General features: G+C 39.5%; 1 protein-coding gene across 4 annotated transcripts in view; it reads left to right on the top strand.

The window, feature by feature from the left end:
* The window catches only part of Tor1aip1 (torsin 1A interacting protein 1), a 30,521-nt gene that overhangs the window by 2,904 nt on the left and 12,541 nt on the right, over positions 1-15,076 (top strand). The window contains exons 3-9 of one of the 4 annotated variants that reach the window (XM_021660423.2): positions 1,677-1,736; positions 2,613-2,657; positions 8,278-8,316; positions 9,051-9,119; positions 11,174-11,200; positions 14,293-14,334; positions 14,967-15,035. In XM_021660423.2, coding sequence (XP_021516098.1) covers positions 1,677-1,736; positions 2,613-2,657; positions 8,278-8,316; positions 9,051-9,119; positions 11,174-11,200; positions 14,293-14,334; positions 14,967-15,035 — 351 coding nt within the window. The remainder of the gene's footprint in view (positions 1-1,676; positions 1,737-2,612; positions 2,658-8,277; positions 8,317-9,050; positions 9,120-11,173; positions 11,201-14,292; positions 14,335-14,966; positions 15,036-15,076) is intronic. The other 3 variants (XM_021660431.2, XM_021660440.2, XM_060364486.1) reach the window with 3 other exon arrangements.

The following is a 15,076-nucleotide window of genomic DNA, read 5'->3' as shown; positions in this document are numbered from 1 at the left end:
TTTGGTTTTTATCTGTCAAAGGCTCGTCAAGAATCATAACTCTAACTTCAGAGTTTTGTGAGTCTTGTCAGTTCACTAAATTAAGCCATGTGTGTACTTCCAGGGACAGGCAAGGGTGAACCACTGAGTGTGAGTTTAGCTGTCAGCTATTTTCTTAGTCTTCATAACCTCACAGGGAGGTATTCTGCCCCCTTAAGATATGACAAAACTAGAGCTCAGCGTACCTAAGAGTCTCCTCTGAGATCACATGATACATGACTAAATTGAAATTCAGGCCCAGGTCTGTCTTTTCTAAAACCTTTTCATTTTCTCCAAGCCCTCACTCTCACTCTTAGGTAATAATAATTCATAGTGTCAATGGTTATGTCACAGCACCCTCTGCATGGTAAAACCCTGGCACAGTGGGTGTCAATTCTGTCAGCTGAATACTATGTTTCACTGAATCCAAGGTGTCAGTTGTAAGGTGGGACATCATTGCTGCTTGTACCACCTAGAAGAGAAAAGATACTGCCCAGTTTCCTAGTAATTTATGGTTACATGCCAAAATTACATAGTACATGATTTTAGATGTGGTTAAAACATAATAAAGAAAAGTTATCTTAGAATCACTGTAACAGGAAAATAGGAGACATTTAGTAGTTCACCAAAGTGAAGTGTTTTTTTGTTTTGTTTTGTTTTTTATAATTCTTGTGTGTCTGTGATGTGTGTTCAGGTGTCAGTATATACTTGTGGAGGTCAGAGGAAAACCTTGTGAGGTAGATTCTCTCTTCACATGAATTGTGGGCATTGGATTCAGTTTGGCAGCAAGTACCTTTACCCCCGATCCATCTCACTGGCCTGAGAAAATATACCTTATACATAATTTTCTTGACTAAAGCCAGCATGTTTTAAATGGCTTTATTAAAAACCCTATATTTTTGAACTCAGATTATCTGAAATGAGACAGGGCTAGCACTAATGTTTTATTTAAAATTAGTCTTTCCATTTCCTGGACATATACAAGATTAAATAGTTGAAGAGTGTATTTAACTTTTAGGAGGTTAACACTAAAAATATAGCACAAATTATGATAGCACATGCCTATGATCCCAGCACTTGAGAGGCCAAGGCAGGAGGGTTCCTTCAGTATAAGGCCTGCCTATGCTATGAAGTGAAACCTGTTTCAGAAGAAAAAGAAAAAAGTCCAACTTCACACATGGAGTAGATAATCAAATTAATGATATGAGAAGGTACTTCTCTAGTCCCAGAATCTGGCTATTAAATACTTTTGGGTTTTTTTGGACCAGGGTCTTGTGTAGTCCAAGCTGATATTCAAACCCAGTGTATGGCAGGGAAAAACATAACTTCAAACGCCTGATCCTCTTGGAGGTAGAGCTCCCATGTGTTAGAATTATAAACATATACATTCATGGTCATGCCCTGTTTGAATCATGGAGAAGAATCTGTCTTCTTTTGTACGATATGGCCTACTGAGAAACATTTCAGGTTTCTTCAAGACTGTACATTCTGTATAAAAGGTAATTCACTCTAGTTTACTGTTGTTAGTAGTTCACAAGAAGCTGTCCCTTAGAGAAAATTTGCCTTTAGTTCTCGATCATAATCAAACTTTGCTGACTAAATGAGGATGGTTGCATACTAAGTCAGATGTTCCGTCTACTTTTTTCTTCCTCTACCAGTGATGAGTGAAGACCCTATAAGTAAGTTACGCAGACCTCCACTGAGAAGCCCAAGATCTGGTAAGAGATGGTGTTGATTGAACTCTTGTAAGCACGGTGTTACTTCCGGGGGAGTCGTGTATTGTATTCATAGGGATCAAAGCTTAGCCAGACATGGTGGTGCACACCTGTAATGCTATAACTTTGAGACAGGAGGATCAGGAGAGCATGGTCATCTTGGCTACATACAGTTTAAGGCTAGCCTGAGCTACATGAGATGAGTGAAGTCTGTCTGTACCCATTGTCCTCTGTCTGCCTTGCCTTGACATCAGAAACGACCAGTGTCAGCTTAAGTTTCCAGAGGCTCTAACCCAGAGCATGGCACATATTAGGCAAGCTTTCTTCCAGAGCTGTGTCTCCTGCAAGTCTCCCTTTTTAAACATAAATCCTGGATCAGTGAGTACTCTTTTACTCCACCTTTTGTTTCCACTTCGTTCTCAAAGAGGTCTTTACACTCTGGCGTGCATAAAGGCTTTCACGTTGTTTTTAAAAGACTTTCTCACATGGAGCTGTGACAGTTCTTCCATGAATGCATGATGCTTTCAAATTAAGGTCAGGCCTTTTTAGTTTTCCCATTACTAATAAAAAAAAAATCAAGACAGAAGAGGCCTTGTTGCATGGAGCTATAAATTGTGGTGCCTCAACTACATTTCCTTTTGACTAAAACCTTGAAAGTTCTTAAATTGGTTCCATGACTATGAAAGGAAACTAAGGTCACTTGATGCAGTCTACTTGCACTGTTTTCTGTTTATTGGTCCTTCATATTAGGTCTCTGTTGCATCTCAGCCGCTCCCTTTACGATGCTAAGATGATAAGATCTCTAAGAGCATGTGGTAAGGAACTATATGATGCTTTTCCTTTTCGGTTCTAATCATTTTCTTGCTGCCTCTCTTACAGATTCAACATACAAAACAAATGGAAATACTAAAATGAATGAAATAGGTTTGTTTTTCTCTAATTCTTACAGGTTTTGATTGAGGATGCTTAGCAGAAAAATACACAAGTGTTTGTGTTTCGTGGTTGGCTTCAGAATTTTGCTTTATTTGTTATCTCGGCTTCTTGGGCCAGTGTCCCTGAATTGAGGGCCTACTTTAGTTCCTTAGGCTCGCTTTGTCTAAAATTGCCTTATTACTTGAATTTATATGAAAATGCAGAATTAATCAGTACATTTTTGTGTGGTGCTAAGGATTGAACCATGGTCTCACACATGCTTATCTTAAGCAGTTGATCGTTGAGCCACATCCTCTGAACCCCCTTTGGTTTTTTTGGTTTTTGTTTTTTTTTTTTTTTTTGTTCTTGTATGTCTTTGTTTTTGGAAACAAGGTTTCATGTATTGTGACTGGTCTAGGCTTTGTAGGTAGCTGAAGATAAACTGGAACTGTTGGTCTTCCTGCCTTCACCTCCCAAGTGCTTGAATTACAGATGTGTGCCACCAGAAAAGTGTCAACTAAGGCTCTCTCCCCTAGATTCAGAAAGTAATTTTTTTTCCATAAAAACCGTGCCTTTTGCCTTTTTGTTGTTTGTTTTTACTAATTTAAATTATTTTTAGCGTTTGCCCTGATATAGGTCTTAGGAATCTAGGGACATGGTTCAGAGGTAAGCATGATTGCTTTGCATACATGAAGTGTGGAGTTTAGATTCCCAGCAGTTACCTAAAAGGCAGGTGTGACTTCAGTGCCTGTGACCCCAGCTGCTGTGTATTGGAGACAGGTGGATCTGAATGCTCTGTGGCCAGCTAGCCTAGCTGAAATGACAAATTCAGGTTCAGGAAGAGGCCCTATCTGATGGGAATAAGGCAAAGAACAGTAAAGGAAGACACCCATTGTCTTCCTCTGGTCTTTACATGCACATGTGTTGACACAGACCTGTACACACATATACGAATGAGAAAAAAATATATAAAACAAGAAAACCTGTAGCTTTAACTGGGCCTGTTGCCTCATTCCTCAGCCCCAGTGCTTGGAAGGTGAAGGCAAGAAGACCAGGAGTTCAAAGCCACCTTAGCTTTACATAAACTTGTGTTGAATGTGGTTGGAATTAGTTTTAAATTTTAAGACAAAAAAATGTTTAATATTTCTTTAGAGTATATAGTTATAACTTCCTCTATTAAAGGTATTTTTACCTAGGCTCGGGTTGATTTTTATAAAGACTTCGGGATTTATAGTTTCTGGATACTAAGGAACAACTCTGCAATAATTAATGTGCCTTATCATATGTGCTCTTACTTATAAGAATTTCCTTTTTGATTTCTCTTTCTTTCTTTCTTTCTTTCTTTCTTTCTTTTTTTTGTTGTTGTTGTTTTGTTGTTGTTGTTGAAATAGAGCCTCATGTAGCCCAGGCTAGCCTCAAACTCACTATATAGCTGAGAATGACTTTGAATTCATGATCTTCCCAACACCACTTTCTAAGTCTAGAATACTTCCAGGAAGTTTCTTAAATTCTCTGTTTAACTGGGTGTGGTTTATTTAATATGGGCATCTGCTTGGTGCCCATGGAGGTCAGAAAAGGGCATCAGATCTCCTGGGAATTGACCATGGGCTGAAGAGACAGCTCATGGGTGAAGAGAAGTGTTAAGACTAGAGGTGTGTGCCTGGCTTACATTAAAAAAATGAAAACAAGCCAAGTACACACCTCTAGTCTTAACACTTCGGAGGCTTGATACAGGAGGATCAAAAGTGGGAAGGCAGCAGGACCCTGTAATTCTGTCTGAAAATATATATAGAGAGAAAAAAGACATGTTTAAAACCTTGTATGAACTCTTATTAGTGAGATCTAGTCTCAGACTTTTTCTTACATTGCTAAGTATGAACAAACTCTTTAACCACTTCCTATGTCAACGACTGACCTAAATACTAATACCATAAAGAACTATGAGGTTTTTTTTTTTTCTTTTCTGTATCTCGGGAATACATTAGGTAATGAAAAGGAAAAACAACATTAAAAATCATCAGAATTTCAACACTCTGGGCTGGGCAGTATTGTGAGTTTGAGGCCAGCTTGGGCTGCGGACTCAAATGAAAACTTAAATGTCATAACTTTCTTATTTTGAGACAGGGTTTCTCTTTGTAGCCTTGGATGTCCTGGACTCACTTGTCTTATCTTTTTATAAGTGCTAAAGTATGGAGGGAAAGTGCCCTACGTGGAGAGGTTCAGCTGTTTGGTTGGTTGGTTAGTTGGTTTTTTTGAGACAGGGTTTCTCTGTGTAGGCTTGGATGTCCTGGATTCGAACTCAGAGATCCACCAAACTTTACCTCCCTAGTGCTGGGATAAAAGGCATGCAGCACCACCGACCAGCTGAGGTTCAGCTTTTTAAGTTAGAAAATGTATTTGATTAAAAAGGATTAGCAGACAGAGGTGGGGAAGAGACTTGCAAATGTTTCATCAGTCTGCCTGGACAAGTGTCATTGTTTTGCCTTTAGACACCACACAATGCAGGAGTTACAACTCCTCAATATTGGTGACAGCATTCTCATGCTAGCAGTCTCTTTATTGGAGGCCTTGAGTAATGTGTAGAGTGATGTTACCAGTCACACGCAGGATTGCTGTGCTTGTCTGGGTGTGGGTGTGGGTGTGTGTGGAGAGAGGTCAGAGGACAACTTGTATGAGTCCTTTTTTCTTCTACTATAGGTCACAGGAAAAGAAAGCAGTCTTAGTGCTTAGTGGCAACTGAGCACCATCCTGCCAGCCCAATACTAGTTTTTTGCGGTTTTTTTTTTGGGTTTTTTTTGGGTTTTTGTTTTTTTCTTTTTTTTTTTTCTTTTTTTTTCAAGACAGGGTTTCTTTGTATAACCTTGGCTGTCCTGGACTCGAAATACTGGCTTTTTTCAAGTTTCGAGATCAAGATAACATTGAATAGCCAATGATCAATCGAGTCTTAAATGTTGATACGTATATAAGGATATTAATAACGTTAATAGAATTCTGAAGAAAAGATCTTTAGACCAAGCAGTAGATAAACAATTTTCAAAGTGTGGATTCTTTTTTCTTTTTCTTTTCTTTTCTCTCCTTTTCTTCTTCTTTTTAAGAAAAAGACACCTGCGTTGGTATCCCCCACTTGTGATCAAGAGAGTCTGTCTCGGCCTGCCTGCATGCATGACTGCATGATTTTTTTGAGCTAGAGTCTTACTTTATAGCATAGGCTAGCTCAAACTCACTAGCGATTCTACTGTCTTAGCCACTCCTTGAGCACTGGAATCACGGTTGTCCAGTACACTCCCGGCAGCTTTGCACTCTATTTTTTTTTTTCAATGAAGGATTAATACTGGGGCACCTAGTGTAAAACAACATGTACTGTACCAGATTTTTAGCTGAGAGAAGCTTGATGTTATTGACAAGTTTCTAAGAGTGGTTGGTTTTCTGTTTTCCAGCAAAAATGTTGACAGGAATATTTTAGATATATAATTGCTACTATTTTCAGTAGAACTTAAGCTTTGACTAATATTATACTAACCTGATTAAATTGATGTGAAAAAATTCCTAATTCATAATGTAATGTTTAGAATCACTTTCTGAAATCATACTTTGACTTGTCAGCCTAAAATTAATAACATGAAAACCAATTCTCCAAAACAAAGTTTATTGGAAAATTGTAACTAGGTTACAATCTAAGATCCATATGTCGTGGTAGACCCATATGTATCCAAAGTAAACAGCAAAAAGAAACATAAAGGCAGACAAGTCCACCAAAGCTGTTTTGAAGTAAACCTCACTGGCTACAGGAAGTATGGCAGGAGTCGTGGTTTCTGTATAGTGTCTGTAGAGTGCTCTGTCTCGCCATGTACTAGGCCTCAGGTGCAATCCCCAGCACCACAAAAAAGGGAAGAAAGAAAGTAACTAATCTGAAAGTTTTGTATTTTCAGACTCCCTGTTGTAGTACTTACTGTAACCACGAATTCGAGGAGTCTCCTCATAGCCCTCAGTTTACCTTCCTTAGGTTTGGCATAAAGGACTGGTGTAATGCTGAAAGTTTTTATGCCCTTTTAAAAAGCAGAAAAGATAAAAGCTGAAAAGAAATATTCTCCTGGTTCTGTTAAAATCTGAGTCACCCTAATCCTCTATAGCTTTATTTAGTGTTTTTGCCCAATTATGCTTATATTTGGGTGTAACTTCCATTGTTGAAAAAGACAAACTGCCAGTGATCGTGGCACATGCCTTTAATCTCAGCACTTAGGAAGCAGAGGCAGGCGGATCTCTGTGAGTTCGAGGCCAGCCTGGTCTACATAATGAATTCCAGCACAGCCAGGGCCACACAGAGAAACTTTGTTCTGAAAACCAAAAAAGAAACAAAAACCAAAACCCTTTTCTAATAGCCCATGTAAAGATCCTGATCTTAAGGCTTTGTTTAATAATTTATTCACTTGATTGTAGACAAGTCTTAAAGGTTGCTTGATGTGCTTGATTGTCTTTAAATTCCCCATTTCTGAGGAACTGTGATGTATGTCACCCTGCTGGAACTAAAAAAGGGAATTGGTTTTTTCTGTTCATACTTCCTCTTTGTCACACTAGTGCACTGAGGACCTGTTTGTTCCTTCAGCTTGTTAGGGTTTTGAAGGACGAAGAGGGAGTCTGGCAAATAGGAGCATTGAATTGTGTAAACCTGTGGGACCTGTAGGAACCTGGAATATTTGTCAGTATACAATTTATGTTTTCTGCACACAAATTGTATTTGGAGTAGTTCTACACATCTGCAGAGCTGCATTGTGTCAGCATTCAAGAGATACATATAGTAGGATGGGAGGTTCAGAGCCAACCTTGGTTGCATAGCAAATTTGAGATTATCTAAAATTCTGTTTCAAAAAAGCAACGAAAATGAAAGCCCTGATAGTGGAGAGACTGGCTCTGAAGAGTGCTTGCTTTTCTAGGAGATCTGAGTCGTCTCCAGCACCATGTCAGGCAGTATACATCCTCAGCTATGGGGCCTCGGATGCCCTCTTCTGTCCTCTGCAGGCACTTGTACACATACACAGCAGTAAAAATAAATCTTTATTTTTTTCTAAGTACGTGTTTTATAAACACTAAAAACTTTCTGGGCATGGTGGTATACACCTCTAATCCTAGCACTTCAGAGACAAGAGGCAGGTAGACCATTGTGAGTTCAGGGCTAGCCTGGACCACTTAGTGGGTTCTAGGCCAGTCAGGGTTACACAGTAACACCCTGTCTCAAAAAAAAATTAAATGAATGCACTTTATTTGGGGCTGGAGAGATGGCTCAGTGGTTAAGAGCATTTACTGCTCTTGAAGAAGACCTGAGTCCCAGCACCCGTGTCACGTGGCTTACAACTGCCTCTTACTCCAGGTCCAGAGGAACCAACTCACGTGGTTTCTGCACTCGTGACAGACACAAATACACATGATTTGAAATTTTAATAAAAGCATTTATTTCAAATAGGAATTTATGTCAGATTTATTTCTGAAGGAAGTGATAAATCCTTATTCATTTTATAGAAAGAAAGAGCTTTCTTTTGTATTTTATATTGGTTCTCCCTTAGTTATGTGGGGTTTTTTCCCTTAGTTATGTGGCTTTAGTTTTTGGTGTTACATACTTTATGTCTTTTTCTTCTAGAAGCTGCCAGTATCCTACAGGTCAATTTCTCTGAAGAAGGTAATTTCTTTTTAACTACCATGTAATATATTGCCTTTCTTTATATTAGAAGCAATTTGATAGAGATATTTGAGATAAGAGCATAAAACAAGTCTTTTTCTTAAATAAACAAAACACCGTAACTGTAAGATAAAGCAGGCTAAATTTGGGTAGAATGGATGGGGGAAACACTTAGATACTTTGAAGCATCCATGTCTGTTTTAAGGAAAGCTAATATTTTCCACTTCCTACGTGTTAGTCTTTGTGATATTAAAACCATTACTGTGGCATTCTCATGACTAGTTTATGGAAAATACAAGCATAAATTTAGTTCATTTTTAGGCCAATATAATTTGAAATTAGTAGTTTGGTTATTGAAATGTTTGTAAGTGTATGTATATTACCCATGAAAAAGCTAACAGTGGGCCAACAGTAGTCATCTCTGAAATTATACAGTTTACACTGTAGTTTCTTGCCATAAACTAAAAATTTCTCAGCATTCCTGATCATCTTTTTATTTTGTACTAAGCCTCAGTGTATAGTTTTTAGACAAATTTGTTCAGGAAAGAGTAATATATGTGAGCTCAACTGTAGCTCGTTTAGAATGTGGTTATTCCAAATACGAAGCGCGGTAAACAAACAGCAGCTGTGCCTGGGAAGTCAGGGGCTTACACGGTAACAGTAACCTGTGTTTAGTCAGAGCTTTTGAACCTGACCTGCGAGACTGTACTAGTGCATCGTCTGCTTCCTTGCAGGAGAAACTGAAGATGATCTCGAGAGCTCCTACAGTGACACCACTGTCAAGCTCAGAGCCAGGGATTCTGGTGAGTCCAAGAGGCCACGTTGCTGTATATGTGTATAGCTCTTCCCACAGAGCCGTCTTTAGTTAAAAGAATAGTTTTAAATAATATTAACCCTTTAAAAATGTTTAAATCATTTTTAAAGTTAGTCCATTATAATTGCTCCTATTGTACCCATGTGGTTAGTGATGTGCCGTGTAACAAATAGCTGAGTAGAGCACTTTTAGCCTGCTTGAATATTTATGGAAAGAAATTTTTATTTCAAGAGCCTACTGCCTTGTTTTTGAGCTTTTTGTTTGTTTTGTTTTTTAAGACAGGGTTTCTCTGTGTAGCCTTGGCTGTCCTGGGCTCGCTTTGTAGACCAGGCTGGCCTCTAACTCAGCTCTGCCTGCCTCCGCTTCCCGGAGTGCTGGCATTATAGATGTGTGCCACCGTACATGGCTTACTGCCTGTTTTTTAATTTTGAGAAATTGAGCACACTGGTACTCGGCAATCTGAGGAGAATTGCTCGGTTTTAAGAACTGTTGGTATTCTTAGGTAGTTACCTTGTGTTTAGGGCAAGTTCTTAACCACTTGGATATCCCAGGGGGTTGTGCTGTCTAAGTATGGCAGTCTGGAACTGTGCACGCGCCCTTGCCTTCAAGAATACTTCATCAAAGAGTTGATTGCATAGAAAAAATTTAGTAACTTGAATCTTAAGAAAAATTCTAGGGGCCTGGAGGTGTTGCTCAGTGGTTGAGAGCACTGGCTGCTCTTCCAAAGGACCCAGGTGCAAATCCCAGCACCCACATGGCATTTCACAACTGTCTGTACCTCCAGTTCCAGGGGATCTGGTACCCTCGCACAGACATATGGAGACAAAACTAAATGTAAATAAAATAAGTTAAAAGAAAATGCTAGACTAATTTGTAAACCCTGTAAATGGGTAACTTTTTAGTTCCACAGAAATACTTTCATATGGAAATTTCTTTAATTCTCATGATTTACATCATCGTTTTTCTTATAAAGGATAAGCTCACAGGGCTGAGTGTGGTGGCACATACTTTTAATCCCAGTGCTTACTTGAGAGGCAGAGGCAAGTAGATCTCTTGTGAATTCCAGGCCAGCCTGGTCTAGATAGCAGGCCAGTTGGGGCCTGTAGTAAGACCTGTCTCAAAGAGTCATAAGCCCGTTGGGGCTGTGGGCAAACTTTGGTGGTAGAGTGTTTGCTTAGCATTTGGGTGGGAAGCCCTGATTTGGTCCCCAGGACCATAGAAAATCAAAATAAAATAAAATAAAAATTTTAAAGCTCAAAAGCTGGCCTATAGGCATTTGGTATTTTGTATATCCCCTCGGCTTATTTTTCCTCCATTCTTTTTTTGTATGAGTTTTTTGTTTGGAGAGTTTTAAGTTAATTAACTTTGTTAAACAGGAGGTACAATATAGCACAGGCTTCTATTCTCACACATACACATCTCTACATGTTGTTCTTAGTTGCCCCCACTTCCCTCTCCACCCTCATCCCTAAAACAGTTAATCTTTTTATTCTTCCACACTGTCATGCATAGGTAACATTTTTAATTGTATTCCTCCCCATTATCCTCTCATCTCCCTCTGCTTTCTGCTAACCTTCTGCTTTTTCCCTTCCTACTTGGTTTGTATGTATGTGCCCCATTACCTTTAGTTAGGATTGTTTGCAGGAGCAGAGGTGGACGGGAGGTTATTATTTGGGCAAGGGGCACTTACCAGTGGCTACACCACTGAGGAATATGACTTCCCTTTCGCAGCAACTGTTAACTGCCTGTTTGGCCCCTCTGCGAGGTGGGGTCATGAGCCCCTCCCCCATCTGTGATGGAATGTTGATGGACCCAGCCTCCTGTGGCCTGTGCACCTCCACTGTAGCTTGATCCTTTCTGCTTTCATGTCACACAAAAGAAGATGTGTGTGATGATACAGTCTGTAAGCTGAGAATTTCTAAAAAACAAATTATGTACTCCAGGTTATCCCTTGTAGTTTATGTTTCACTCTTTTGATTACTCACTGTTCTCCTATGAAATGAGCACTTAGAAGTGAAGCAGCAAATACCTTTTGTTTTTCAGATGAAGATTCACCATGGTTACCACAGAGTAAGTAGGGCATTAATAGAGCTCCTTGTGAGAAGACCTGCCCTGTGCTTCTGTTTGTTGTGTGTCTTTGTTATGACGTCATTGATTGCTTTTAGTTCACTGAGAGAGTAGTGTGTCTTACAACTTTGAAATTCTGTATCTTTGTTGCTGAGATGTTAGAATACAAACTATTAGAAGTAATATTTTAAGATGCAGGAAACAATGATCATTAATGACATTTACTTTGGGGTGCTGAGGGGTGAACCAGAGTTCCTAGTACTTTAGGCAAGCATGGTATCTTTGCTACATCCCAGCTCAACAGTTTTTTAAATGTTAGTATTTTCTGTTGCACGAAGTCTATAATGAATGTATGTTCCTTAGGATAAGCAAAATAAGTGGTTTTTTTTTCTTTTTCTATTTTTAAATCACATTCCTGTATTTGAGTTATTAATCAACTTATACTTCCATGTAAATAGTCAAAATCCTTTTTTCCCTTCTACATTTCCTTTTTGAAAATATTGTAATGAATCTAAGCTGCCATTTTTTAATGTATCAATTTGAAGAAAATCTGTTCACTTAAGCTGTATTATTAGATACAGCCTTAAATTTTTCTAAAAAGTACTTCTTAGTATTTGATGAGTGTACACCCATGTCCATTATTTTCACACACTTTCAGACACCCACTTTTACTTTTTGTTTTGAGACCAGTTCTCATTGAGTTTCCTTAGCAAGCCTTAAACATGCAATCTTCTTGTCTCTGCCTCGTGAGTACTATAGACTTGTGCCACCAGGACTGGCTGTGTCCAATTTTGCTGCTGCTGTTGTTTTGTTTTCCAAGACAGGGGTCTTTCTGGGTAGCCCTGGCTGTCCTAGAACTTCCTCTTTAGACCAGGCTGGCCTCAAACTCACAGAGATCCACCTGCCTTTGCCTCCCGAGTGCTGGGGTTATAGTCGGGCACTACCACTACCGGTCCCAGTATGTTATTTTGAATACCCCTGTTCAAGTTAGCAACACTGTTGCTGCTGTGAATCACCACAACCAAAAGCATCTTAGGGAGGAAAGGGTATTTGGCTTACATATCCAGAGTCACAGCCCATTGAGGGAAGAAAACAAGGCTGGAACTCAAGCAGGGCAGGAACCTGGAGGCAGGAGCTAATGCAGAGGCCATGGAGGAGTGCTGCTTACTGGCTTGCCCCCATGGCCTGTTCATCTTGCTTTCTTAAAGAACCCAAGAACACCATCCCAGGGATGGACCACCCACAATGGGCTGGGCCCTCCCCCAATGATCACCAATTAAGAAAGTGCCTCACAGGCTTGTCTACAGGCAGTTTTTATGGGGACATTTCTCCGTTGGGGTTCCTTCCTCTCAGTTGACTACTATAAAGATTATTCATCTGTGTTTGGTTGACGTAAAACCAGCTAGTTCAAGCATGTATTTCATTTGTATACAGAAAAAGTCAAGTTCAGAATGAATTTATGTAGATACCTATATGTTTCACTATCAGTGGATATCTTAGCTTTTCAGGGCAGATTTTGACATTTACCTAGTTTCCATTGCATCATTTTATAATTATTCTTAGAAACCTGGAGTAGCATCTTCTTCATGGCTTTGTGGTGCCCACAGACCTGGATATATGATAGGTATTATTCTATATTGTGTGGTTCATAGTTATTGCTGCCTGTATTTTGTTTGCTAGTTCTACCATGTTTAGATATGTAATCTTGAAATAATCAATTTCCATTTTTTCCCTTATTTATAAAGAAAAGATAATAGTTGTTACCACATTATATAAAATAATTAAATAATTGCACTTGACACATAGAATACATTTAATAATCCATTTCGTTGTTACTTTTCTGTAATAAAACACCTAAGACCAAGACAACTTTGAGAGCAGTGGATCTCAACCTTCCTAATGCTGCAACCATCTAATATAGTTTTTCATGTTGTGCTGACCCCCAACCATAAAATTATTTTGCTACTTCATAACTGTACTTTTGCTACTATTACGAATCACGTAAAGATCTTATATGCAGGTTGTCTAATAGGAGACCTTCATGGGAGTCACAGCCCACGGTTGAGCACTGCTGTTCTAGAAGAAAGGGTTTCTTTGGATTTACAGTTCCAGAGGCAGCAGAGTGAAGGCATGGCAACGGGAATAGCCGAGACCTCACATCTCAAACGGAGGCCATGAAAACACATACAAAACGTCACAAATTGGTTTTTGTTTTTTTTTTAACATTTTTATTTTACATGCATTGGTGTTTTAGCTGTATGAGGGTGTCAGATCTTGGAATTACAGACAGAGTAAACTGCTATGTGGGTGCTGAGAATTGAACCTGGGTCCTCTGGAAGAGTAATCAGTGCTCTTTAACCACTGAGTCATCTCTCCAGTCCCCACAAGTTATTTTAAAACCTCAAATCTTGCCCCTAGTGACACACCTTCTTCAACAAAGCCATGCCTCCTAAGCCTCCCCAACAAGGGCTACCATCTGGGGACCAAGTATTAAATGTTGCCCTGAGACTTAAAGGAAACATCTTATTTAAACCACTACAGCCTGGTTAACTGGTTGGTTGGCTTTTCTCTTTACTTTCTGTGCGGGGAATGAAGGCCTCACATGCTAAGGGAGTGCTCTGCCACTGAGCTCCATCTTCAGCATTGTCTTTATTTTCAGAGTCATGACCCTAGAGCTGATGTCTTGTCATTGTCCAGTTCCTAGCGTTTTTAAGTGTAGAAAACGAAAAAATAAGATGGGAAAGATTATTCAGTAGATAAATGTGCTTGCAGAGGACCAGAGGTCAGTTCCCAGCCATCTGTTAGTCTTCAGAAGATCTAACACCCTCTGCTTTCAAAGGCACCAGCACTGAGGTGTGCATGCACGCACGCACACATGCATATACCTCTTTCTTTTGTTTGGTTTGTTTGGGTTTTTTGAGACAAGGTTTGTGTAATAGCCCTATATTGTAGACCAAGCTAGCCTTGAACTCACAGCTATCTGCCTGTCTCTGCCTTGCAGAGTGCCAGGACTAAAGGTGTGTGCCACCACTCCCTTCTTGCAAAACTCTTTGTTTTCCATTGTTCTCTGACTTTACTCCTTTTTTCTGTTCTAGGTCAGGACGTCACGGCGCATGAGAATCAGCCTTCAGTGCTGAGTAAGTAGTTGATAATCTGTTCTCTATTTTAGTGAGGCCTATTCCTGCTTTGTTCAACCAATGAAACATTCTAACATGGCCAAATGTGGTGACACATGCTTTTAGTCCTAGGCAGCCTGGTCTACAGAATGAGTTCTAGTACAGTCAAGGCTGCACAGAGATACGCTGTCTCAAGAAGCCAAATAAATAAATAAGTTCTAATATGATTTTAAATCATTTCCCCTTCTCAGCTTTCCCAGTCCATCCCAGAGTGGTGCTGTATGTAATAGTTACTCTGTGATGTGGCGCTCTGTGGAGGCTGTTTCAGCCTCAGTGATTTACTTGTAGGGGAATTGCTCAACTTTTTTCCTTAAATGTATATAATTAGACTGCAGTGGGATGGTTTTGAACTCAATCCTAGAGACCAGAGTAAAGATGCATACAGTAGTTTGTCTAGTGAGTGATTATTTCTTGATTTGGTATGATTTATAATCACTGATCTGATCCCATGAAACTATTTACTTCAGAGACTTGTGCTTTTGATGTTTCCTCCCTGCTTGCCCCCTTTCAGTTAGATTTATTATGTATGTTGAACTATGAGGTAAACTTAGGAAACATAGGAAATGATGTTTATATGTATGTTTTTGCTTCAGGCTCAGGATGTCAAAAAAACCATCAGGAGTGGGTTGAACAAGCCTTAAGAATGAGGGCTGGCATGGCGTGTAAGTAGATACCTCACTTTTCTGCTGCGCTTTTGTCGAAT

The sequence above is a fragment of the Meriones unguiculatus genome, chromosome 11 (genome assembly GCF_030254825.1).
Source record: "Meriones unguiculatus strain TT.TT164.6M chromosome 11, Bangor_MerUng_6.1, whole genome shotgun sequence".
Classification (NCBI taxonomy): Eukaryota; Metazoa; Chordata; class Mammalia; order Rodentia; family Muridae; genus Meriones; species Meriones unguiculatus.
The sequence above is the reverse complement of the archived record's forward strand: the minus strand, read 5'-3'. Positions and strand labels throughout refer to the sequence as shown.